The sequence below is a fragment of the Andrographis paniculata genome, unplaced genomic scaffold (genome assembly GCF_009805555.1).
Source record: "Andrographis paniculata isolate CXL003 unplaced genomic scaffold, ASM980555v1 Contig30END, whole genome shotgun sequence".
Taxonomy (NCBI): Eukaryota; Viridiplantae; Streptophyta; class Magnoliopsida; order Lamiales; family Acanthaceae; genus Andrographis; species Andrographis paniculata.
The window spans coordinates 3,706,159-3,729,054 of NW_026137563.1; the positions used below are offsets into that span (position 1 = coordinate 3,706,159).

Here is a 22,896-nt window from a genome sequence, read left to right on the forward strand (position 1 = left end):
AATTGATAATTTTCTGTTACTTAGTTTCTATTTTCTTATCAAATTGTAAATATACTTTGATCTGTGATAAATCCAATTCGTTATATAATGTTTATATATAAGATTCACCCCTCTATGGTTTTCTTTTTGTTCTTTGCATACTTTTGCACTTACAATGTGAAACTGAGCGCCGAGAAGAACCTTAAGCCGAGGAGAATGTGCTCGAGAAGAAACCATCCAACCTATTACAATTGAGAGCTTGTGGTGGTGATGAGGAAAGGAGGGGGTTTGGGAAGAAGATCTCTATTGGCTCCGTGGGAATAAAATGGGGAAGGAGATGGCTTCGCCAACGGTCAAGGTCCCCAATATCATCAAAGATTTTACCAACAGCAAGAGAGGAGCTCCAGTAGCGACCTTCGATGAAAATAATGGAAGATGTGGAGATTGCTATGCATTGAGAGCTTATATGCATTTGCATTTTCCTTGAAGATGAATATATGTGTGTGTATTATCCAGAAATATATATGATTTTTCATACGTAATTCTGCCATACCAAGGATTTTGGTACGAACGAACCGGACCACAAAGGGTGGGGTGGAACCTGGTGTTAATTTCTAGAGTCAAGCCGTCTGTGCGGAGTTCCACTCCCACGTTCAACACCCAGGCAGGCAGGCAGGGCGTGATAATAATGATCAATGGTTGCATCATATCATACATAAGCAACAAAAAAGCTGACGGTGCCTGTCGGGGTGATTAACCAAGTAAGGAACAAAAATAGCAAGCAAAGCACACGCACAAAACACTACACTCGATCCGCACTCGGTGTCTGTCCCATTCAGTTGCCAAAGATCAGCAAACGCATGCATGAAACACTCATCTGTCCCACTCAGTTGCCGCCATAGGCGGTGTACTCTGATCAGCCTGCCGCGGAAGCTGATTTGTGCACTGGTCCCAGCCCATGATGTGAGGTAAGGCAAACTGCATCCAAAAACACAAAGAATCACAACACTGTCAAATAGAAAACAATGTAGAGCTTTCATGACCTAATGCTCCTGCCCACGGCAACCACTGGCAGGTAAAATTAAAGGCAGAACAGATACACCAAAAGCAAATGGTGTTTAGCAGCATTCAGCAGACTTCAAAATTATCTGCTATTCAGCCTGCTACTGTTCGCTACCACTCTTACCGCGCACACACATTCATAGAGGACCTACCATTTATCCTCCATGATTCTACAACAACCAGGAAATGCAAACAATCAATACAATAACGGATCCATACCGTGAAAGCCGTTCGCATGACAGCAAATTCAGCAGTAGTGACAGGAACACAAAATTTGTCATTTGTTTTCAGGATATTATTGACCACAGCTGCAGATAATAAACATAATTGATATAAGAACAACTCGGGTTCTCTATTAAGAATAAGATTATAAGCATCTATCATTAACACCAAAAGTAATGAAGCAATTTCATCATCACAGATGGATTAGGTTTGAGTACTTAATTACATTTAACTCCAATACTCAATGTTTCACAAATGGGGGTATTTGAGTAGAACATGTTGTCTAGAAAAGGAGTACGTACTTAAAGATATTAAGTAACCACTTCCATCAGAATGTGCTTTAATCAATAAACTCTTTCTAACTTGGCCTGCATTACTGGGCACCAAAATTCAATTTACTTCAAATTGACAGTAGTAGAGGTTTGCAAGTTGAAGGGTTAAGATAACAGGAGAATATTGAAACATAAAAATTTTAAAAATGCATAATAAGTGACAGTTGAGAACAAAAAAAAAATACTCGGATTTCATGGATGGATCATGGAAGAATTCGCAAGAATCTTCAGAACCCAAACTGATCAGGGATCCAACCTCTGTGGCTGACAAAGCAAATTTCTGCAGCGTGCATAAGAATATACTGCTCGAGTTCATTATAGGAATATTAATTATAAAGACACTTGCAAATTAGGCAGAGAAAATAGTAACTCCTAGGACATGACAGCTGTAAATTTAAAAAAGTGATTACCTGCCTCTTCTCCCAATCATATTTTAGATCACCATTAGCAGGCCAAAATGTTAACATAATGACTCCACGACGTTCAACTCTGTAAACACCAGACTACAAAAGAAGGTGCAAAGATCGAGCACTGTAACCAAACCCATTGGAGCTCTTAACAGGGGAAAAAAAAAAAAGCAATGAGTGCAGCACAATATTTTAGTTTTAGAGCATACTGCCGATTTACTAAAAGTTGGCGACAGAGGATCAGCAGCCAGGGCAGCTTTGCCCTTGAAAATTGAATAAGATGCTGATATTTTGGCTGCGGATTTCCCTGAAAAAGAAAAAGTAAGAATCATAATTAGGAATAATCCACCTCAGGAAGATCAATAAATAGTACTCATATGTCGGTGATACCATCACGTATTAAAGTAGGTATAGCAGAAGGCATCCCAGTCTCAGAAGTGATGCCACGTAAAAATCTGAAGTTGCTTGGAGTTGCAGTAACAAGAATCTTTCGGGATGAAGCAGCCCTGCTTCACATAGAAGAAGACTAATTGGAAAGAAGAATCAACTATTGGACGGTACTAGGACGCTTAAATATTCCGTCGCCAAACCAGCAGGCGAACATCTTGACCAATGACCACTTTAGAATCAGGAACGACTAGGAGTTCGAAGTTAAAGAAAGATGCGATACTCATAGACTTACGACATACTTGCAAGCATACGAACCACCAGAGCACAGAAATAACATAAACAAAACTTAACCCGAAACCCTAATCAGACTAAAACTGCAAATCTCTGAGCCCCAGCCGCGAGCCCAAAGAAAACAATGTCGGCATAAGATAGGAACTATACCTAACGTATAATGGAAAATGCGGAGGAGTTTTCCTCAAAACTCATTGGAAATCCAGTTCCGAAAACAAGACAACGGAGGAAAAGGTTTTTTCGTTTTGCAGGTGAGAACGAGATAAGAGAATATGAAAGAAGCGCTGTTCACCTTGAGGAGTGCTGCAGGAGTCGCCTCGCCATCTTCAACATATCTGTACTTGGGGTCTTCCTCCGATGGAAAGTCGAGATGAGCGGGGACTCTCTCCGATGAGCTGCGGCGGTCACGTCTCCTCTCCTCTTTATAGGCGGTCGATGGAAAGAAACATTTGAAGCATAAAACTAAAATTAAGATTAAAATTTAAAATTTAGGCGACTGCAAGAATAAAAAAAGAACAGGATCCGGGCGGACTAGTGTATTTGCATTGCATGTAGTAAAGGTCAGAAAGTGAGGAGCGCGCGCGTTTCAAGGGAAAAGAAGTAGCCCAGTCCAATCGGGCCCATGTCCAGGACTGATTGGGCTTCGGCCGCGGAGGTACTGTACAGTAGCAGATTTGAACTCGCTATTATTGGCTCCGGCCCAAATTAAATTTTCAAATATATAGACATGAGATACACTTTAATAATTATTATGCCTCCAATGTTTGGTTTTTTTTTCTTTTTTTTCACATATTTTTTTAAATGGTTCACTCCACTTCTTTTCAGTCTTCATAATTATTTCCAAGACCTTTCTCTCAAAATTCATGTCATACTCTTTTTGAGCACTATCAGTATCATCAGTTCAATGTCCGCCCATATCCACTCACGCACGTAGAAGGGTGCCTACAGCCACCTCACAGTAATCTCAAGTTGCTGGTATCAGCACACTAGTCCATGTCTTCATGATAAAGATGGAGCCCCAACCCAAAGCGGGCACAAGCCCGGCGAAATGCCATCGCTTCTGCCTTCTGCACAGGATCTCCACACCCTGCTTCACCAACTCTAGCACTGCCTGATGATTCCCGGAATATCTATCACATGGAACAATCTCGTCATAAGTTAGTCTCAGGCATGATAGAAACACAATTGTATTTGCACAGTTGTCTGACAATCTTGTCATAACACAAATTCAAGATCACATTTCTTCTTCCTGACTAATACCAAAAGCCGCAGTGGGGAAGCTGTAATTTAAGTAGAGAATAACTCTAGCCTACATAGTGACATACAGTCGGTTGACATCGTTCCATGACAATGATATTAATGCAACTCACAATGAATTGCCCATATAGATATCAATTAATTATCACTCATAAATGGAAACTTGATATACATAGTACTCCATATAATCTCAGCAGGCCATAGATATGGCACTTTAATTAAGAAACATACTACTAATAGTAATAATATGAAAGCATTGGAAGGGACATGATTCGTTGAGGTAAATATTATTCATAGCCAGGTAATTATAAGTGAATCGTAGTCACTATGTTATCACCTTGCTACCAATATGAACGATTACAAATATGCTAAACGTGGAGATAAGAAAGGCACTTGGAAAATGAGACAATACCTCTGCATCAGTCCCATAAAGTGTTACACGATACACAACAGATACAGTTTTCCCATCAGCTGAGTAAGTGATGCTTCTAACCTCACCAGACCATTCTACAAGGAAAAAGCATTCATAATCATAACAGTGTGTACCATTGACATCAAATTTCTCACTTTTTAGCACAATTTAAGTAGCTTTCGAGCACACCTGGAGCGTGCAAGTTCATAATTCGATTCACTATATGCCTGCAAAGGATAGAAATTCTTCAATGAAGCATGTAACTAATAAGAGCATAGCTTCTCGTCTGAAAATAGAGCATATGAACAGTTTCTTTTAAGTAAAGTAAGAGGGATAACATGTTAATTTTCCTCTGGAATGCCTTGGACCTCATGCACATGTGTAAGCGCACTTAAATCTTTGGTATTTAGAAGATACAAAAGATATCAAGTAATTATTTTATTGTTCTTAAAAGCCAAAAATCACAGAATATCCAGCTATCTTCCGTGTGTGATGATGGGTTTTGTGGGCACATGTTCCTAAACTAAACAACATAGAGAAAAGAATGCGAACCCCTCGCAGCTGAAGGGGAGCGATTGCCGAAAGCAGAAGATGGATCAACATGACAATGAAAATGGAAACAGGCTGAAGATAAGGCATATACATGGAATCAAAAATTAAGAATGAATATACTGGACTGCAAAGAGGTAGATAATTCGGAAGAGAGAAAAACCATGGCATATATTTGACGGAGGAGCCAGCTGGTTCTGGACGGTGTTTGAGGAGGGTTTCCGGTACTCTCTTATTCAACTCTTTGAGAATGTGGGAAAGAGGTCTGCTGGTTCCAGAGATGGGGACGGCATCATCTTCAAGTTCGAAATCTCGTGCGTCTCGTTGTGGACAAGTGTAACCGGTGCCAAGAGGGAAAGCGGAAGAGGAATTGCAGTTGGCCGAGAAAAAGCAACGATGAAGACGGTGCAATTGCAAACAACGATACCGGGGACTCTTTGAAGCATAACTTGTGGAGGCCATTGTTGAAAGATAGATAGATGTAACCCTAGAACCGAACGGCTGGAGGATGGTGTGGCCACTGCTAGTCGAAGCCTAAGTCCCTCGCAATTCGACACAGTTCGGACAATGCGCGTGCGTCTCGATGTCCGCGGTGCATTCATATTTTTTGATTTTTTGATTTTTTTATTAAAACTTTAAAATTTTATTTTTTTAGAAAAAAAATAAATTAATAATATTATCTCTTTAAAACTTGTCCAAGCAGTTCAGTTTGAAATTATCAGATTTTTTAAAATGTCAAATTACAATCAAATCTAATGGCAGGTGCACAAGTTTGATTATGATTTAAGAATCACCATTTCCTAATTAAAAATCACGATTTTTTTACTTTTTTATTTTAATTTTTACCATTAATTTTGATTCCAAATGTAATTTAATAAATCTTTGTATTATCTTGAAAAATATATAAATAGTAATTAAATTTTATAAAATACGAAGTAATCATTATCAATTATAAAATATGATTAAAACTAATTAATGTATATTATAATTTAATTAGTAAAAACATAAAATAAGTTAATTTATAAATTAAATATCAACCGTTCATTTCAAAAAAAAAAAAAACAAGGGATTTGGGAAGAGCAACAAAAGCCATCGGATTATTAGATCTATTCAATTCAGACCATTGATTTTTTAAAAATTCAATCCCGCCCGAACTGAGGGTTTTGGTTCGAAGTGTCTCTACATTTTTCCTTTAAAACTTGAGCCACTGTACAAAATTTTTTATGGACTGAATGGAAAAAAGAAAAGAATAGCAATCAAAAGAGAAGGCGTCAATAAATGAGCTAATGCTTAGCTTGTTTTTTTAAGTGTGTGTGTCGTTCCGTAAGATTCATTCTTACCGATCAAATCAAATCAAATCAAAATCTAATCATCCAAACATATATATGTATTATATATATATATAGTAGTAGTAGTAATAGTACTGCATACGTACAGTCGACTTTCAAATTCCATGTATATTAATGGCAAGGCAAGCATGCATGTTAAGGACGACATGATTATTGATATAATTATGATTGGCATTTGGCATTTGGCAGTGGAGTGGAGTCGAACAAATTTAGGTAGGGCTCGCTCGGACTAGGAGAAAGTAATGAGGGCCAACTGCTGGACGTTGATGGGGTGGCAGTCAGAAGGAGGGCCGGCGTAGGCCCTGTGAGCCAGGATGGCATCCACAGCCTGGGTGGGGTGGAAGGCGTCCCAAAAGACATACTCGTTCCGGTTGGGGCATGGCGGAGTCCATGGCATGCACGTGATCTGACCCTGGTTCCTGCCTATCCCGCAGCACCCCCGGTCCACCACCCTGAACCCGTACCGCTCCGGGTTGTTCAGTATGCTGCCCATGGCGCTGTAGGTGTTGCCGTACACGAACATGGATCCCGGGTGGCTCCCGTTGTTCATCCTGTCCACCAGCGACTGCAGCCCCTGGTTGAAGGCGCCCAGTATTTGGTTGACGAAGTCGACGCACCTGCCGGGGGGGGCCTGCCCCGTGGACAGCTGGTTGGGGATGCATCCCAGGGGGCCCACTGCCGCCACCACGAACTTGCGGAGGCCGACGCTGTAGAGGGCGGTGAGCTGGCGGGCGTAGTGCGTGAGGAGGAGGTTGGCGAACTGGGAGGGGCTGTAGTCGAAGCTGGAGGGGTACATGGCGGGCATCAGGTAGTTGTTGATGTAGTCGTTGCTCCCGAAGACCAGGAGCGCTATGGATCTCGAGAGGTGCTTGCTCAGGCTGGCCTGCCCCCCCAGCACAGCCCTCAGCTCGCCCACCGTGGTCTCGAAGTTGATTACCTGCTGGCTCAGCGAGTACCTCTGCCCCTGCAATCAATTCATTCAGTAAGTGAACACACGCACACGTACACACACATAAATTAATTCGTAAGAGGAGAGGAATCAATGATCATAATTACATAGTGCTGGCCAGTTTCGTCCAGGATTCCAGCAGCTGCGGAAGCATAATTAACTCCTCCGAGAATCCGAGGTCCAGTGGTGGAGGGATCTGCAAATGCAGGAGGGGCTGGGAGGCCCAACCAGGCTCCGAGGTAATCGACAAAGGTATTTCCATTGGAAAATCGGCCGGTTGGGCCAGCATTGGAATCCACACCGTAAGGGTAGTAGTTTGATTTGGCGATGGAGTTGAGGAAATTGTTGTTCCCGTTGTCCACTAAGGAGTCACCAAATACGAAGAGTGCTGAAGCCTGCGCCGCACCATCGTCGTTGTTGTCTTGGCCGCCCAGCTGCTGCTGCCCGGCGGACGCATTACCAATTGCATGACTAGCAGTGGTACTGTTACTGCTACTGTTAACGGGGCAGCACCCTCCACCTTGGTCCGCTGTGGCTGATCCCATCACCAACATTATTATTATTGTTGTTGTTAGTACCAGCTGATACATGATCATGGCGCGGGATACCAAACCACATCTACTATTCTTTATCAACATTATATTATGTTATATTTTATGCAGCCAGGCATGTAACTATCCAGTATCCTACGTACCCATATATATATATATGTAAATCTACAGAGAGAGAGAGGTATTTTAATATATCATATTGCATGCCTATCCATTTGCAACGGCTTGTGATAAATGCAGGTATTGTGTAAGCAATTTCTAATTCCTTCCATGACACACCCCTTTTCTCCGCACTTTATTCCCAGTTTTAGATTGCTGCCTTGCCTTCTAACATGAACTTTAGACCCGTCCCTCACAATCCATGTGATCAACAACACTTCGTTATAATTTATATTATATGATGCCCGCAGCCACCCAGCTCGGATGTGATGTGATGTCATATAATCATTACGGCAGATCCTCAGTTCCACCAGCTGTCCAACTTCAGCTTCTTCTGTATCTGTATATATATTTACACATGGTGTATTTGTTTGAGAGTTTTGATTTAAGATTTGAATGATAAAAAATTTAAATTTGAATAACTGTATGATTTGATATAAATATGTAATATTTTAAATATAAAAATAATTTATAGTATAACATAAAAAATAAAAAATAAGTATTATATTAAAATCAGAATGATGTCTTTTTTACCTAAAAGGTCAAACTGTTAAGAAAATTGGATTATGCCAAAATTACACATGATAAGACTCGAACTCGAGAACGTAGCGGATTGTGAGTTCAAGTCGCAACCGAGGAACTTGTGTGTAGCGTCTTGCGATTGGCAGCGCATATGCAAATCAGTTGAGCAATGCTTGCCGAGAAGGTGATGGAGCCATTTGGAGTGTCCCATCTCTGATTCATTTAGTTTAATAATTTAGATGTCAGGGGAAATTGAGCCTTCAGCACACATTACATGCTAGCTCGTGATTAATGAATGCATAGATAGGAATGTGGTACTCTACCGAGTCGTCAAAATTTAAACACACGGCCATACATATCCTCAGTTGTTACTTATCTCTTGTAGCAGAATCGTTTAGTATTCCAATAACATTGACATTGCCTGACTGCACCCAGTTGAATCGCATTTCGTCCATACAAATTTCACAAGATGTACATATACAGAAATTACAGAGTAGGAACTCTCTCGGCTGATCCGGCAATGATAGTGAGCAAATTGTTGCCAAAAGGATCACTCAAGTGTGCTGCAAGGTTTTCAACGGGGCCTTGCCCGGTGACATAAGCCTGCAGGAAGAAGCCAAGCATTGCGAACATGGCTAGTCTGCCATTCTTAATCTCCTTGACTTTCAAGAGTGCAGCCTGGTCTGGGTCTTTTGCAAGTCCCAATGGATCGAAAGGACCACCAGGGTGCAGTTTGTCCTCCAGATCCTGCAGCACGTTTCTATCTTGGTCACCGACAATGAGTAATAAACGTCGACCCAAAACTAAGGGTGTGTTTGTTTGAAGGATTTTGAAGGATTTCTACTATTTATTTAATTTTTTCTTCCCAAAAATATCACATCAAACACCTATTTTTTATTTTTTATATTATACTAAAAATCAATTTTACATTCAAAACATCACATCAAATCCTATTTATATCACATCATACAACTATTCAAATTCAAAATTTTTACTATTCAAATCCCAATCCAAAATCCAAACCCCCAAACAAACACACCCTAAGAAGACACCCACATTTATGATTATATTCTGTTGGCAGTAGTGCTTCGCTAGTCGGAAGGGGAGATATTTGAAGGGAAGATCTGACATACCAAGCCATTTATAATTCTGTAATACTCTGCACCCCCAACGAGCACAACCTCAGCTACCACAGCAACAACAAGATTAATGGGGATGTTCTTTCCAAAATAATTCAGTGTGTTCCCGTCAAGAAGCAGAGCACCAGTCTACAGCAAAAACTTAACTCAGGCATGATTACAGAAACTTTTATGGTATAAAGAGGATTGTGTACACGGTAATATGTATACCTTAAACCAAACAGCTTCAGGGCCACAATTGGCTCCAAACTTGTTGAAGGCCTCAGGGATTACAAAACCAGCAGCACCAAGCATGGCCCATCGGGCGTGAATCAGCTCATAGGCTTGATATCTACACAAGTTTGTTAGATGTAATACAGTCAGACCCTCCCTCCATGATTCACTACCTTCTGTTGTTGGTGTCGTAGTTCAATGCAAACAGGCGCATCGTTATCACTACTTACTTGGCAAAGTCTTCAGGTTTTTTGCTGAGACCAAACGGATCGTACCCATAGCTGCATCGATGCAGTGTGTAGATTCAAGTTTCAAAAAAAATTCTTTGTCTGAGTTTGTTTGTAAAAAGTGGAACAAATGGAAACTTACTCTCCAGGCACTTCTCCTGTCAGGTATTCGGGGATCTCTGATCGGTCCAATAGCCCCTCGGGCAAGAAGATTCTCCTGTCAGGCCCTGAAATGAGGACCCGTTGCGTGACATTAGTCTAGCGTGCTTGGTCCAAATAAAAACTTGAAGAGGAGAGAAGAGAAGAGAAGAGAAGAGCGCTGGGGGAGGGAGAGTGATTAACATGACCCTGTATATGACTGACTTACCATACCACTTGGCGAGCTCCTCGTCGGCGGAGGAGACTGGAGCCGGCTTGGCCTTGGGGGCCGCCTTCTTCTTGGAGAAAAGAGCCACAGTCTTGAAGGTGGCTGGGCTGGAAGGCGTAGGAGCAGACCTAGATGCAGCAGTGAAGCTGAGGGGGTTGCCGAACATTTCGGACACCCCGACGGAGGTTGCGAGAGAAGCCATCGGTGGGACTGACTGACTGACCGACTGATGGGGAGGGAGGGAGGAAGGAAGGAATGGTGTGAGGAGCGGGCGGGACAGAGTTGAAGGGGTTGAAACTGTAACTAAAAAAGCCAACTTGTGTGGACACGGGAGGGCCAAGTGGGACTCGGTCTGATTGGTCAGCACGCGAGATACGCAATCTGATCCGGCTTTCTGATAGGTTGAGGTCGCAGATGATGGTGCAGACGTGGAATATTACCCGTCAAAATTATCCGCCCTCAGGATAACGAGAGCTATCCACATAGTTCTGATATTCCTCTCTCCACAAGCTGTATCCTTATTATTATTGTTATTATTATATTATTATTTTGCCACATGCTTGCTTCTGTGATTTCAATCTAACAACTTTGCCTCACATATTTGGTTCGTTTCGTTAGTTGCTGCTCTTTCATCAACTTGAGCATTTACAAGCATCGGGCAAGAAGTTGCAACTTGCATTATCCATTTTTACTAGCGCAAGCAAGCCAAATACAATGTATATTTTCTAGCAAACACAGGCATCTCTCTAAGATCATCAACTCAGGTAGTAGCCGACCAACAGGAAACAGTACATCATGCACAAAATCTGATTAAAATGCTGTTACTGTGAGGATCTCAGTATCTTCTCCATTTGTCCACCTCCCTGGAGGTTGCTTGAATTAGCTTTTTCGTATTCACAACCAGCTCATCAACCAGAGCACTGATCTCGTCACTGGAACCAACAATCACGCTGTAAGTGTTAAAGAAGATCACAAGATGAATTTCCGCTTTGCTTTCGCATTATTTATTACAGTTTATACCAAAATGACATCACATTCAAAACCAAATTTTTCATTAAAATATTAAATAAAAATCCCATTATCTATTCAAAATATTAAATTAATTATCTATTTGCACCACATCTCATTTTCCATAAAATTTTTAATAATCCCAAAAATAAAATAACAAAAAAAAAAAAAAAACTGAAATACTTCCAAAACATTATATTCTAATTCAACGATGATTCAAATATATCACTCCTATGTAAATTCAAGTTAAACCGATACAATCACCCAAAAAAACTTCCAACACTCCACAATATATAATGAGAAAAAAAAAAAAAAAAAAAAAAAAAAAATCATTCAAAAACACATGGTCTAACGCTTATTTTTCACTTAAAAAAATTTCAAATCCAAACCAATCCAAACACGGAAAACCAATCCAAAACACAAGTATATATTACTCCATCAAATCTTTATATGATGTTTTCATATGACAATCAAGTCAAATAGATTTTCGCTATTCATGGATCCAAATTATCATCAAACATAAGACATGACAGTAAAGTACAGTTTGACTTCAGCAATTTTTATTTACTTTTTACCAAATCAATATTTGTTCTCTTTTTGTTTGTGAAATAAAAAAATTCATAACAAAAAACTCTTATGCTGTGTTTTTTTTGTGGATTTTACCAAAGATTTTTACTATTCAGATTTTTTTTCTTTTAAAAAATATTACATCAAACAACAATTTTTTTTATATATATTATACTATAAATTTATTTTACATTCAAAACATCATATCAACCTCTATTTATATCACATCAAATAATTATTCAAATTCTAACTTTTTACTATTCAAGAATCCAAACCCACTAACAAACACACCATTACAATCTTTAATTTATACCCTTTTAACTTTACATTTATTTACAAATATGTAATCACTATGTACAAACTCAATATCAAAATTTTTCTCACCTCATTAAATTAACTTACTGGTAGACTTCCCAAAAAAATATTCTGTCACAATTAACAAATATAATTTACATTTATTAAAACAGCTCATATGGTCCTATCTTTTGTATATGATCATATCTTTTGTGGATGGAGGGAGTACAAAGATAACTTATATTGAAACTCTGTAGAACTCAGTTATAAGTTTTTCCTGAGTGTAATTTACCTATGGTTATACAGGTTATAAGTTCCTCCCAACTTCATTCATGACACGCTCATAATCGCTTCAGTAAGCACACTGTCCTCCAAAGAGACCACTCAGTAAAGCTAAAGTTACAAATGAACAGAATACAGATAACAGATTAGAAGTAGGGGATAACTTTTCTGGGTCGTGAGGCTTTGATCAAAACTTGCGTAAAAAGCTATGCATTCTCTAACAAAAAGCTAAACATGGGTTACACATATTAACATATATATAGGATAAGAGCTATGTAATACAGCTAATAAAGATAGAGGAGCCAAGGCTTACTGCAAAGGAACATTAGGGTCGTGAAGAAATTTTCCAACGTTGGAGAATTTGCGCTTCCCGTCATATGCAGTTCCTCTTCCCAGACCGTACCCGAAACCCAAACCAACCCCGCATCCAGCTCCAAATCCAAATCCAAGCTGTAACCCAGGAGTTCCTGGGCCGAAGCCAGTTCCTGCATCAGGAAGAGAAAACCTTCAGCGCGTACAGGTGATTATCAACTGACTATATTCATGGTCATATTGAATTCCAAACATAAAAAGTGAGATGCACACCTCCAATGAGTCCGATGGCGAAACCGAAACCGCAACCCGCGCCAACGCCAAACGCAGGTCCAAGCTTTCCTAAATGATTGGATTTAAACTCCGGAAGCTTCCATAATAAGCCCGTATGTTCTTCGCCGCTCCCTTTCATCCGTCCTGCCCTAGCCCTCGATCTCCCGACGGACGGCAAAGCAATTAATCGTTTTATTTATTTATTTTCACCTCTTAGAGATAAGTGCCCCTATATTTGGCTATATTTCTTATTTACTCCCGTAGTTTCCGAATTTAATATCAGCGCACCCAAAGATTTTAGCTAGACCCACTCGTAAATATGAACGAAATTGCCGACTACTCTTAGGAAATTGTGACCGTGGTCGTGGATTCAAACTCCTATTACTTTATCGAGGCTAGTTGGCAAAAATTGACCTACGATAAGTCAATACAAACTCAATATAAAATAATTGAAGTTGAGTTAAAAATTTCAATTTGATTAAAAATAAAAGTTGACACAGATCAGATATAATAATATATTAATATTAATTAATATATTTATTATATATATAAAATAATTATAATTAATAATTTTCTCATAAATTAATTTAAATTAAATTTAATTTTAAATAATTTAACATAATTCAATGTACATTACAATCGAGAATTTAATAATTTTCTCATAATTTAACCTGAGTAAAAAATTTTGAAGTCATTACCTCGTGATCACGAATTAACCCCAACAAGCAACAATACTAGGTCCTCTCTTATTTGACATGTGCATCCTTTTATTGCTTGATTGAGCTTTGACAAGTGAAAATTTTCATCGAGTTTGAAGTGGATCGATATTCACTTTCGCTTGGATAGGCTGTGATTTTGGTGAAAGTTTGGTGGCCTTTGGGACTTGATATAAGAGTTTCACTTAACTAAGTGCTTCGTTGAATCTGCAGGCCATCGTTGAATTTAAGTAGGATTGACCTGAATTTCGCTTAAATTAGATTGTAAATCTCATATAATAATAATTGGATTATCTAAGTAAAAAATATCAATAATTATAAATCAAACTCAAAACCTAAAACCCACAAACAAACACCCTATATAATTTGAAGGCCAAAAAAATTAATACATGCAACAAAATAAGATCAAGACTAAAACAAAAACAAACAAACAAAATAATAATATTAATAATAATAACAAAAAACAAAAACAATAATCAATAAATTCCAATCCTCCTTTCTAGATGGGATTGAGAGAAGGGGAACAAACGAAGATTCCATGATTAAGAAGGTTGATTGATAAGGGTTATCATAAATTAAATGGTCCAAAATAGAAGGAACATTGTAGTGAATGAATGCATACAGATGGAGATGTGTATCCCTCTTCCTCCCCCCAACGGATGTATCTTCTTCTACTTATAAAAGATGACTTAACTTATCTATACTTCGTGAATGAATAAGCTTTACAGGGAAAGAGCTATTATTACAATTACATATGCTATATGCTCATTGCTGTCGAGGAGACATCCAATTCAGCTTCCTGAACCTCTGCTTCGGCTGCACCTTCACGTTTCTGAGAACAATTTTTATTGAGTGTTTGTTAATAACAGAAGCCTAATTTACTTTATGTATATCCTCATTGTAATTTTGTTAAGCATTGGCTCATCTTTGAAGTTGACATGACCTTGGCAAGGTATCTCTCCAGAGCACCCTCTCCACGAAGTACTTTGGCCCCACATCCCGGAGCATCTATTCCACCAACAGATTCTTCATCAACCACCACAGCATTCACTCTATCTTTTCCCTCCTTCACATCTGGAATCTGGACATGGCAATATGTATAAAAAAAAAAAAAAAAAAGGTAACAGGGAAGCCAGTGTGATAACAATTCTGGGAACGTGCATGTGTGTGTGGGGTTAAAAAAAAAACAAATCAAGTTTGGGGTGATAAACACACAGTTTTATACCTCATACATTGCATCTGTAAGAAGACTCTCCAGTATGGTTCTTAAGCCTCTAGCACCTGTGTTTTTCGTCATTGCTTTATTGGAAATCAGTTGTAAGGCTTTCTTGGTAAAATGAAGCTTCACCTGGAGTTTGTATCTTGTTTTGTTAATAACGAGTTCTTTTATTGCAGGGATGTAGAAAGAACATGGTCCCAACTAATAATCAAGAAAACTTGGCTTACATTATTCATGTTAAATAACTTCCTATACTGCTTGCCAAGAGCATTTTTGGGTTCCATAAGGACCTAGCAGAAAAAAGAATTAGTGTAAAATATATAGCTATAATGAGGACAGAGACCAATGATACATATTATGCACAACCTGGCAAGACTTTGAAAGATGGGAACTCCATAAAACAGTTAACAACCAGACAGAATACACAAATATTATTTATGGGTTTGTTCACCCAACCTATTTTTTTAGAGCATGATTCCCCATAAATAATTACAAAAATATACAAATATATACATTTTAACACAATATAGATACTCTATTTATCCACAAAAATCAACAATTCAAAATAAAATATTATTTTTTATATTATCGACACTTTTAAAAAATGAATAAATTAATAATGAACACACCGTATATAACAAAAAATGAATAAATTAATAATTTTAAATTACATTAAAGAAAAACTTTCAATTTCGGGTACGGTATAAAAAATGGTGGAAGGTAAGTCATCAGTTTGCAACAAAATTAGCAACAGAAACATATCCGTCACTACTTTTTAGTTGCTATTGTTTTGCGAATACATGTGTTCTGTTGCTAATATTTTGAAACCGAACTTGTAATATATTTTTCCGTCGAAAAATGCTGTTTATTTTTTAACTCCCACAAGTTCAATTGTCTCTATTTCTCCATATATAATAGGTAATTAAAACTAAAGAAATTAAAATAATTTATTTCTTAATATTGAATTACGAAGTCCAAATAAATAAGATAAACAAATTTATTTCCATTTCCTTATAACAAACACCTTTGAGGAAAGCAAAATGAATTGAAATAAACTCCTAGCTTTTAATAACGCCAGGTAACTGCTAACCAATACTCATTGCAAACCTATTTGGTATATTTACTATTGTTAACAAAACTACTTGAGCACATAATAGCCAGCAAAAACAGAGGTATCAGTAGTACCTGGACTAATTGGTTTTCGGTTAGAGCTGACAAACTAACCAAAATAGGAAAGCGCCCGATGAATTCAGGTATGAGGCCATATGCAATGAGATCACTACTTTCAACCTGGCAAAGTTAACCTTTTCATATATGATATACAAGATAGAGCTAACCATTATAATTGACTCTATCCATGCAAATCGGATAACATAAGTGAATGTTCCAAGCTCTTTGTTCTTACAGATTCAAGAAGAGAGGATGTTATAGCAGCATCAATCACCCCACCTGCCCTCATGCTAGCACGCACTGGAACTCCAAAGCCAATTGAAGAATCTTGCCGTCTGACAAAACATGAAGAAAAAGAAAAAGTATAAAACCAATAAGTGGTGGCGCAGATTGCTGAAGTTGATAGGATAGGGATGATCTAGCAAAAAAAGAAAAATCACCTTTCAGAAATAGTCTTCTCTAAATCAACAAATGCCCCACCACATATAAAGAGAATATCTTTAGTATCTATCTGAAGTAGAAAATAGAATTACAACTAATCAAGACTTTGCAAAGAGCATGGAAAGAGATATATAAGGAATAAATAGTCTATCATAACCCACAAAAAGAAGGGGGGGGGGGGGGGTGCAGGGTGATGGATTTGTTACATTGAAGTTTCACTTGTAGAATAATAGTGATGAAATGAAATTGAAGCAGAATCCAACAAGTGTATGAGAACTATCTGTCAGTACACAATAAGCCTTAATAGTCAATAAGTATGATCCATGAGAAACAACTGAAACCAAGATAACTCCCCAATATTATTATTCTTCATGCAAATTTTTGTTATTTTATCCCTCCAAACTATATTCCTGATATCCCCTACCCTCCTCCCTCATAGCAGGGAATGTTAGGTGTACCTGTTCAATTTCACTACTATCATTTTGATTTGCTAAAATATTGTTGGATCTCCTGCAGCTTTCCAAACCTGGTATAGGATAGAGAGCAAATACCTTTGTCTCCCCATCCCGCCCCTCCATCCCCAACCATTTTCCATTTTCTGGCTCAGGCATAACTTTACCTTGAGTGCACATACTTTGATGCGTAACTATAATTATTTCCCAGATTACATACAACATTTGGGCAGGTTTATGGACACACTGAATATGGAATAAATGACAAGATGCAGTAGAAAATTTTCAAAACAGAATGTTAGTACCTGAATATTATCACCCCGTGGGTGCTTTCTTGCACCTTTTTCAGGAACATTTACTATCTGGCATGAAAAATAGAGGGGTAAAAATATATAAAACCGGAAACAGCCTACATGGGGGAGTACATATAGCCAGCAAAACTATAACAGGTAAAGCACATAAAAATTAATATCCTCAGATAAATTGAATGCCAATGCAGTTAAGCACCCACACACTTGATCATAAATGGTAGGTGTGGTGAGCTCACAGGTTAGGACCTCTCCATTTGCTCTAAAACCATGTCAAGTTTTTGGGAATCAGCAAACTGAAAACTGCAAGTAAGAGTTCTATGTCTCACCGTCCCTTCAAGCATTTTCAGCAGTGCCTGCTGGACACCCTCACCAGAAACATCTCTGCTGATGTTTAAGCTTTCAGCCTTCATACAACTACCAAATATATTACAACTAGAATCACATTAAAAGATTAATAGAAGCTAACTGCAGTAGAAAGATGAGCACCTTTTTAGTTATCTTATCAACTTCATCTATGTACACCATCCCTTGTTGTGCAGCTTGCACATTAAACTCAGCAGCCTAGAAACAAAGTAGAATATCAGCACACACCAAGTTTTACTCTAAAGTCAAGAGTGCCTTGTCAAATCAATAAGATAGTAAACATTATTATTGTCATCTGACCTTCTCGTGTTCACTCAAGTTTCTTTCATATTTCTCAGAATTATCTCACTCCTACAATACACATTAGGCAAAACGTTGTGTAATTTTATACATTGTTGTAAGAAAATTTGTGCCCACATTTGTGTCAATAATGTCACTCCCCACTAACAATCGCTTGTAGCAATTGTTTTACTCTTTGAAGGCTAGCATTTTGAAGTATGATGATTGAGATTAGAACTATAAGTTCACTTATGTTTGTTTTATAATTTAATTTTATTAGCTAAATTAAGAGGATTGAAGCTTTTTGTTAGTTTGAACAGATGCCTTACTTCTGACAATGACTAGTAATGCAAGTGCATCCAAATTCCTAAATATGATCATAATTTTTTGCAGTATGAAGATATAGGTTATACCTCAAGAAATCAGGTTGATCACTTGAAACCTAGGAGCACTATTTTCTAGTCATGTACCCTTTTTGCATCACAGCTAAAAACTTCTCCACTATTAAATTTTTATGGATATTGTAGAAAAAAATAACTAGATATGATATGATGCTCCTCTCATAAGCTTAAATTTCAAGACAAAGGAGGGCCAGGATTAGAATCCCTAGTCTTTAATTGATGAAATGTGTCATAAGCTACAGCTTTGGGGAAAAAAATCCAGGTTGCACTGAGAAAGCTAGTTAAAGAAGAAAAATAAATATAAAATGATGTATCTGAATATAAACGTAAGCTTTTTACAAACTGGTCATATAATAATTTAATACATATCAGCACGGTACTTGAAGTCATTGAAATCAATTTTAATCTTGGTTGAGGTGCAACTCGATACAATGCAGGCCTAATTAGTCAACAAGCACTTGTAATTAAATTAAACAGCACACAGCATGCATGTAAAGAATAAATAATCAGCATACCGTAAGTAATTTGTACAATATCGATTCAACATCTTCACCAACATAACCAGCCTGCAAAATGAAAGACAGTTGCCTTGAGAGATGTTAAAATAGAATAATGAAAAAGAAACAAAAAAGTGAAGATAAAACCAAGTGATCTCGAACCAAAATATAAATGTGCCATGATGTTGAATCAAAATACAAGATAATAAAATCAGAAGATATCTTTAGTGCTCCTAGCAATCAACAATCTGAGGTTATCGATCAAAAGTCTGACTCAATGCACAAAAACAAAAATTGATCAATTCATGTTCTATTTAATTTGCTTTGAACCCCACCTAATTATCTGTTAGAAAATTATTTGTTTCAGTGCAGACCTACATTCAAGTTATCAGCAGTCCAAAATATGCTAAGGCATGATGAAGACATGCAAACATTGAACAAAACCTATAAGATAAATGAAAGAATATGTTTTGTATGAGCTAATATTTCCCCGAGATTAAAAGTTCATCCAATAGAAGAAATTTCCAAGTGGTGAATATAGTCTTTTAATATGCAACTTTCGGGATGTAAATTTTTTAACATGGAAAAATGGTTCAGTCATATTCCATTTTACAATCAGAACTTGAACTAAATATTGGTGGGACTACCATTGGGGTAATTGCTGACCTGTGTTAAAGTAGTTGCATCGGCCATGACAAATGGTACATTCACAAATTGAGCAAGAGTTTTTGCAAGTAGTGTTTTCCCTGTTTACCAGACAAGAAACAATTGTGAGATTACCAAAGCATATCCAAAAGCCTTTGAACCAAGGAGGTAAAGTAAAAGGTTGAAACATAGTAGCCATGCCTGATCCTGTTGGACCCATCAAAAGCACATTGCTCTTTTCCAGGTCTACATCACTGTCATCATCTAATTTCTGCGATTCAGCTTCTGACCTAACATCCCCAAACAGAAATTCTGACATACAATGAGTAACATAACATCCCATGTACAGATCATCACAAATTCCTGATTGGATTTTCTGTTTCCTACTTGAAATGTAAAGGCTGGAATATGACTACTTTAATTGTCTTCTTTTTTTCACCTTTTTTTGCTGAAAGGTTAACTAGGGTCAAAGTTCCAGCTTTCACCATCTTCTCTAACACCCTTAGTAGGGTCCTGAGAAATGGGAAGCTCAAAATTTGTCACAGGTGTGGCAATACTGGGTTTGAACCACCTAGAATTATCTTCGAGATTTGACACAAAAGGAGGATAATTTTGAATATTGCAGTAGGACAAGTAAGTTTCTGAGACCTATAAAAGTTGGTGGTTAAATGTATACTCAATATGCCGACAGCTCATACTGGTCCATGAAGATTAAACGTGCAATTAATAGTGCATTCATATGCAGCAATAGCTGCAAAGAATATTACAGTAACTAGTGCTCTATGCCATGGAATCTGAAATTTTGCCAAAGTTTCTGATCTGCTTCCCAATACAAGTACTAAATCACCATCTCCTAAGATCGTTTTTCAGAGACTCAAATATGCAGGTACAAAAAAAACTTAATGAAGAAGGTTGATTGAGAGAAACCTCAAGTCAGAAACCAGTATTGGACTTAGAAAGGTGATAAAGTTTATCAGACCAATTGCACAGAGCTAAGTAGGAAATCAGATCTTCTTTCAAGGCCTTTGAATTCATTTGAAAAGTGCTATCATCCTGTCATCACTCGGATCCTCGAAACAGATGTTCATTGTGATTTATTTGATACAAATTGCATCCAACCACTAATTTCAACTCAACACCAAAAAAAATATTCCAAAATACAAGTAGTGTACACCCAAAAATTCTTGATTTACGGGAAAAATCTAAAGTATGGTGGTTCAATCAAATATTAGCTGGTTCAGTGATACTAAAACTCCTACCTCAAGCAATCAATTGTTTGTAGGAAACCGGCAAGAATAATCTTATTCAGTCATCAAGTTAGTTTTTACTTATCATTCTAAATATCTTCATTTTTTAAATAACAAACCAAATGATTGTGCACTAACCCCTTCTGCATTGAAGCATTATAAATCCTTTTGTAATGGTTGTATACAGCCACTGAAAGCACCTGCCAACATCAGAATCATGGTAAGAAAATATGAAACCAGGTTCATGTGAAAGGGAGATGAGAAAGTATATCTTCAAGAAGATACAATAGCCACGGGCAACAACATATATTATAGGATTAAATATGACCACTTCCACAGTGATGCGATAGACACGATAAACAGTATATACAGCTTAGCTCAGAACAAATGATTATTAAGATCCAAGACCACTTGAAATGACTAGTTTGCATATATCTTGTACATGTTCACATCAATTATATATAAGAAAAAAGAGTGAATGGCTATGCCACATACAAGATTTATATGGATGAGAAGAGCCTTGATAATGGAAAGAAAGAACCTTTTTAGCACGGTTCTGGCCAATAACAAATTTATCCAGTCCCTTGCAGATCTCCTTTGGTGTGGGCAAATTTTTTCCAAGATTAGATCCACCCCAAGCGCTCTTGGCTTCATTGCTCGCACCACTACGACTGCTACTGCTACCATCACCTCCATTTCCCGCAGGACCTGATGCTCGAACAACATTTACACCCGGAGCAAAAGGTGGACCAGGTGGGGTATGCACTGCAATTCCATTCCCTGATGGTGGTTGGGTTGGAGCCCAGTTCTCAGGTGGCTCACTGCCGTATGACCTCAAGGTCTCCCAGAAGGATTGCTGAAGCCTCTTCCCGTGGTCTTGAGGATCCAGCGGCAACTTCTCGTTGGAATTAGAGCTCTTGTTTTTCACCCTGCCAATCTCAATGAAGCTTCCCTGAAGAGGGGACATCCGGAAAGGCCTGAAGTAATAGGCTGTCTTGCAATTGGGGCAAAGATTTACGGCCTGGAAACCATTGCCTCCTCCTCCTCCCCCACCTGCATCTTTGTTAGATTCATTACTGCTGGTAGATGAAATATTGTTCCTGTGTTTCTTGCTATTGCTATTATGGTCAACGATGTCATTGGCGGGGAATGTAGGATGAGCAGAGGCATCGCCATCGAGCACATCGAGATTGGGATTGGACGAAGATGGAGGAATAAGGTGGTGCGGCCGGTTGGTGAAAAGGAGATCCATTTGCTTAGTGCAACGAGGACAATTCGCCTCCGCCCTAATTCTTCGCGTACTGTGGTGGTACTCGTTGCCGTTGCCATTGCCATTACCGTTGCCATTGCCGCTATGGTCCCACTTGTGCCTCTCCTGCACTACAATAAAGCCCCCCCTTCGCTTCAAAAAAGGCTCCAGGTGCAAGCAATTCACCAGGCGCCTCTTCTGCACCTGGCGATGGTTCCACCTCCGCCAACCATGACCCCCTCTCGACGCCTCCAAAGCTATCTCTTTTAATTTTATCCATCGCCAAACTCCCGACATATCTATTATTGTAAATCTAAATTTAAAAAAATTGCGCCCCTGAATAGAAGATACTGCGGAGCAACCGATTGTTTGTTTGGATTAGGAAAATTCGAGATGCGTGTCAATGGATTTCTAATAATTTTGTTATCCAGAAAAAACAGGAATTGTGGAAGGAATTGCGGGGGTGCCTGAGTTTTATGCAAGGTAAAAAGCGATGTTTATACGCAAAAAGCGGGCGTGGGTGGGCGGGCACGAGAGATGGAAGTACGAGAGCATCCGTAGGCCGGTAGGAGCGAAGGATGGCCCATATGGCATATCAGCAGTAGCACCTCTGTTCCTTTAGTTTGGGAACTAATGGAATTTGATCGCGCGCACGAACTTTCTCATCTTGACGAGGACGATTATCTTTATCGTTATTACTACCCGAGGAGCTAATTAAAAATCATTGGACAAACTACATTATACACTTCCAATCCATATTTATAAAATATGTGTCTAGGAATGGATCGATTCA

The 22,896-nt window shown here is 38.4% G+C and overlaps 6 protein-coding genes across 15 annotated transcripts; all 6 read right to left on the reverse strand.

Moving 5' to 3' along the window:
- Window positions 1–659: 659 nt before the first annotated feature.
- LOC127246834 (single-stranded DNA-binding protein WHY2, mitochondrial) lies at window positions 660–3,115 on the reverse strand. Of its 2 annotated transcripts, none has more exons than XM_051268426.1 (8): window positions 2,976–3,115; window positions 2,393–2,508; window positions 2,212–2,309; window positions 2,006–2,098; window positions 1,781–1,875; window positions 1,566–1,639; window positions 1,261–1,349; window positions 660–957 (listed from the first exon to the last, which is right to left on the reverse strand). In XM_051268426.1, exons 1-8 carry the CDS (start codon window positions 3,014–3,016, stop codon window positions 853–855), a joined length of 711 nt encoding a protein of 236 aa, XP_051124383.1. In that variant the 5' UTR covers window positions 3,017–3,115; the 3' UTR covers window positions 660–852. The 2 variants fall into 2 exon arrangements, with proteins under 2 accessions (XP_051124383.1, XP_051124382.1); XM_051268425.1 differs by having other exon boundaries at window positions 2,393–2,511; window positions 2,976–3,112.
- A 211-nt stretch (window positions 3,116–3,326) lies between these two features.
- Window positions 3,327–5,471, reverse strand: LOC127246835 (DNA repair RAD52-like protein 1, mitochondrial). The gene is made up of 4 exons (XM_051268428.1): window positions 5,065–5,471; window positions 4,542–4,579; window positions 4,353–4,447; window positions 3,327–3,813 (listed from the first exon to the last, which is right to left on the reverse strand). Exons 1-4 carry the CDS (start codon window positions 5,361–5,363, stop codon window positions 3,670–3,672), a joined length of 576 nt encoding a protein of 191 aa, XP_051124385.1. The 5' UTR covers window positions 5,364–5,471; the 3' UTR covers window positions 3,327–3,669.
- Window positions 5,472–6,180: 709 nt separating this feature from the next.
- Window positions 6,181–7,881, reverse strand: LOC127246839 (GDSL esterase/lipase At1g71250). Its single transcript, XM_051268433.1, has 2 exons — window positions 7,307–7,881; window positions 6,181–7,214 (listed from the first exon to the last, which is right to left on the reverse strand). Exons 1-2 carry the CDS (start codon window positions 7,835–7,837, stop codon window positions 6,480–6,482), a joined length of 1,266 nt encoding a protein of 421 aa, XP_051124390.1. The 5' UTR covers window positions 7,838–7,881; the 3' UTR covers window positions 6,181–6,479.
- Window positions 7,882–8,733: 852 nt separating this feature from the next.
- Window positions 8,734–10,677, reverse strand: LOC127246840 (chlorophyll a-b binding protein CP26, chloroplastic). The gene is made up of 6 exons (XM_051268434.1): window positions 10,378–10,677; window positions 10,153–10,237; window positions 10,014–10,064; window positions 9,781–9,901; window positions 9,565–9,699; window positions 8,734–9,178 (listed from the first exon to the last, which is right to left on the reverse strand). The coding sequence occupies exons 1-6, from the start codon at window positions 10,577–10,579 to the stop codon at window positions 8,918–8,920; spliced, it is 855 nt and encodes a 284-aa protein (XP_051124391.1). The 5' UTR covers window positions 10,580–10,677; the 3' UTR covers window positions 8,734–8,917.
- A 357-nt stretch (window positions 10,678–11,034) lies between these two features.
- LOC127246842 (uncharacterized) lies at window positions 11,035–13,420 on the reverse strand. Of its 7 annotated transcripts, none has more exons than XR_007837776.1 (4): window positions 13,114–13,420; window positions 12,842–13,033; window positions 12,539–12,639; window positions 11,035–11,309 (listed from the first exon to the last, which is right to left on the reverse strand). XR_007837776.1 is itself a non-coding variant. In XM_051268439.1 (4 exons), exons 1-3 carry the CDS (start codon window positions 13,250–13,252, stop codon window positions 12,588–12,590), a joined length of 363 nt encoding a protein of 120 aa, XP_051124396.1. In that variant the 5' UTR covers window positions 13,253–13,402; the 3' UTR covers window positions 11,035–11,309; window positions 12,539–12,587. The 7 variants fall into 7 exon arrangements, 6 of the variants coding, with proteins under 6 accessions (XP_051124396.1, XP_051124397.1, XP_051124398.1 ...); XM_051268439.1 differs by having other exon boundaries at window positions 12,842–13,013; window positions 13,114–13,402; XM_051268440.1 differs by having other exon boundaries at window positions 12,539–12,610; window positions 12,842–13,013; window positions 13,114–13,400.
- Window positions 13,421–14,348: 928 nt separating this feature from the next.
- Window positions 14,349–22,734, reverse strand: LOC127246838 (CLP protease regulatory subunit CLPX3, mitochondrial). Of its 3 annotated transcripts, XM_051268431.1 has the most exons (15): window positions 21,396–22,718; window positions 20,993–21,054; window positions 19,809–19,897; window positions 19,629–19,708; window positions 18,981–19,031; window positions 17,909–17,983; window positions 17,749–17,826; window positions 17,417–17,473; window positions 16,659–16,729; window positions 16,454–16,553; window positions 16,234–16,338; window positions 15,276–15,338; window positions 15,055–15,177; window positions 14,773–14,910; window positions 14,349–14,661 (listed from the first exon to the last, which is right to left on the reverse strand). In XM_051268431.1, exons 1-15 carry the CDS (start codon window positions 22,398–22,400, stop codon window positions 14,587–14,589), a joined length of 2,172 nt encoding a protein of 723 aa, XP_051124388.1. In that variant the 5' UTR covers window positions 22,401–22,718; the 3' UTR covers window positions 14,349–14,586. The 3 variants fall into 3 exon arrangements, 2 of the variants coding, with proteins under 2 accessions (XP_051124388.1, XP_051124389.1); XM_051268432.1 differs by lacking the exon at window positions 17,749–17,826 and having other exon boundaries at window positions 21,396–22,719; XR_007837775.1 differs by lacking the exons at window positions 14,349–14,661; window positions 14,773–14,910 and having other exon boundaries at window positions 15,094–15,177; window positions 16,234–16,352; window positions 21,396–22,734.
- Window positions 22,735–22,896: the final 162 nt, after the last annotated feature.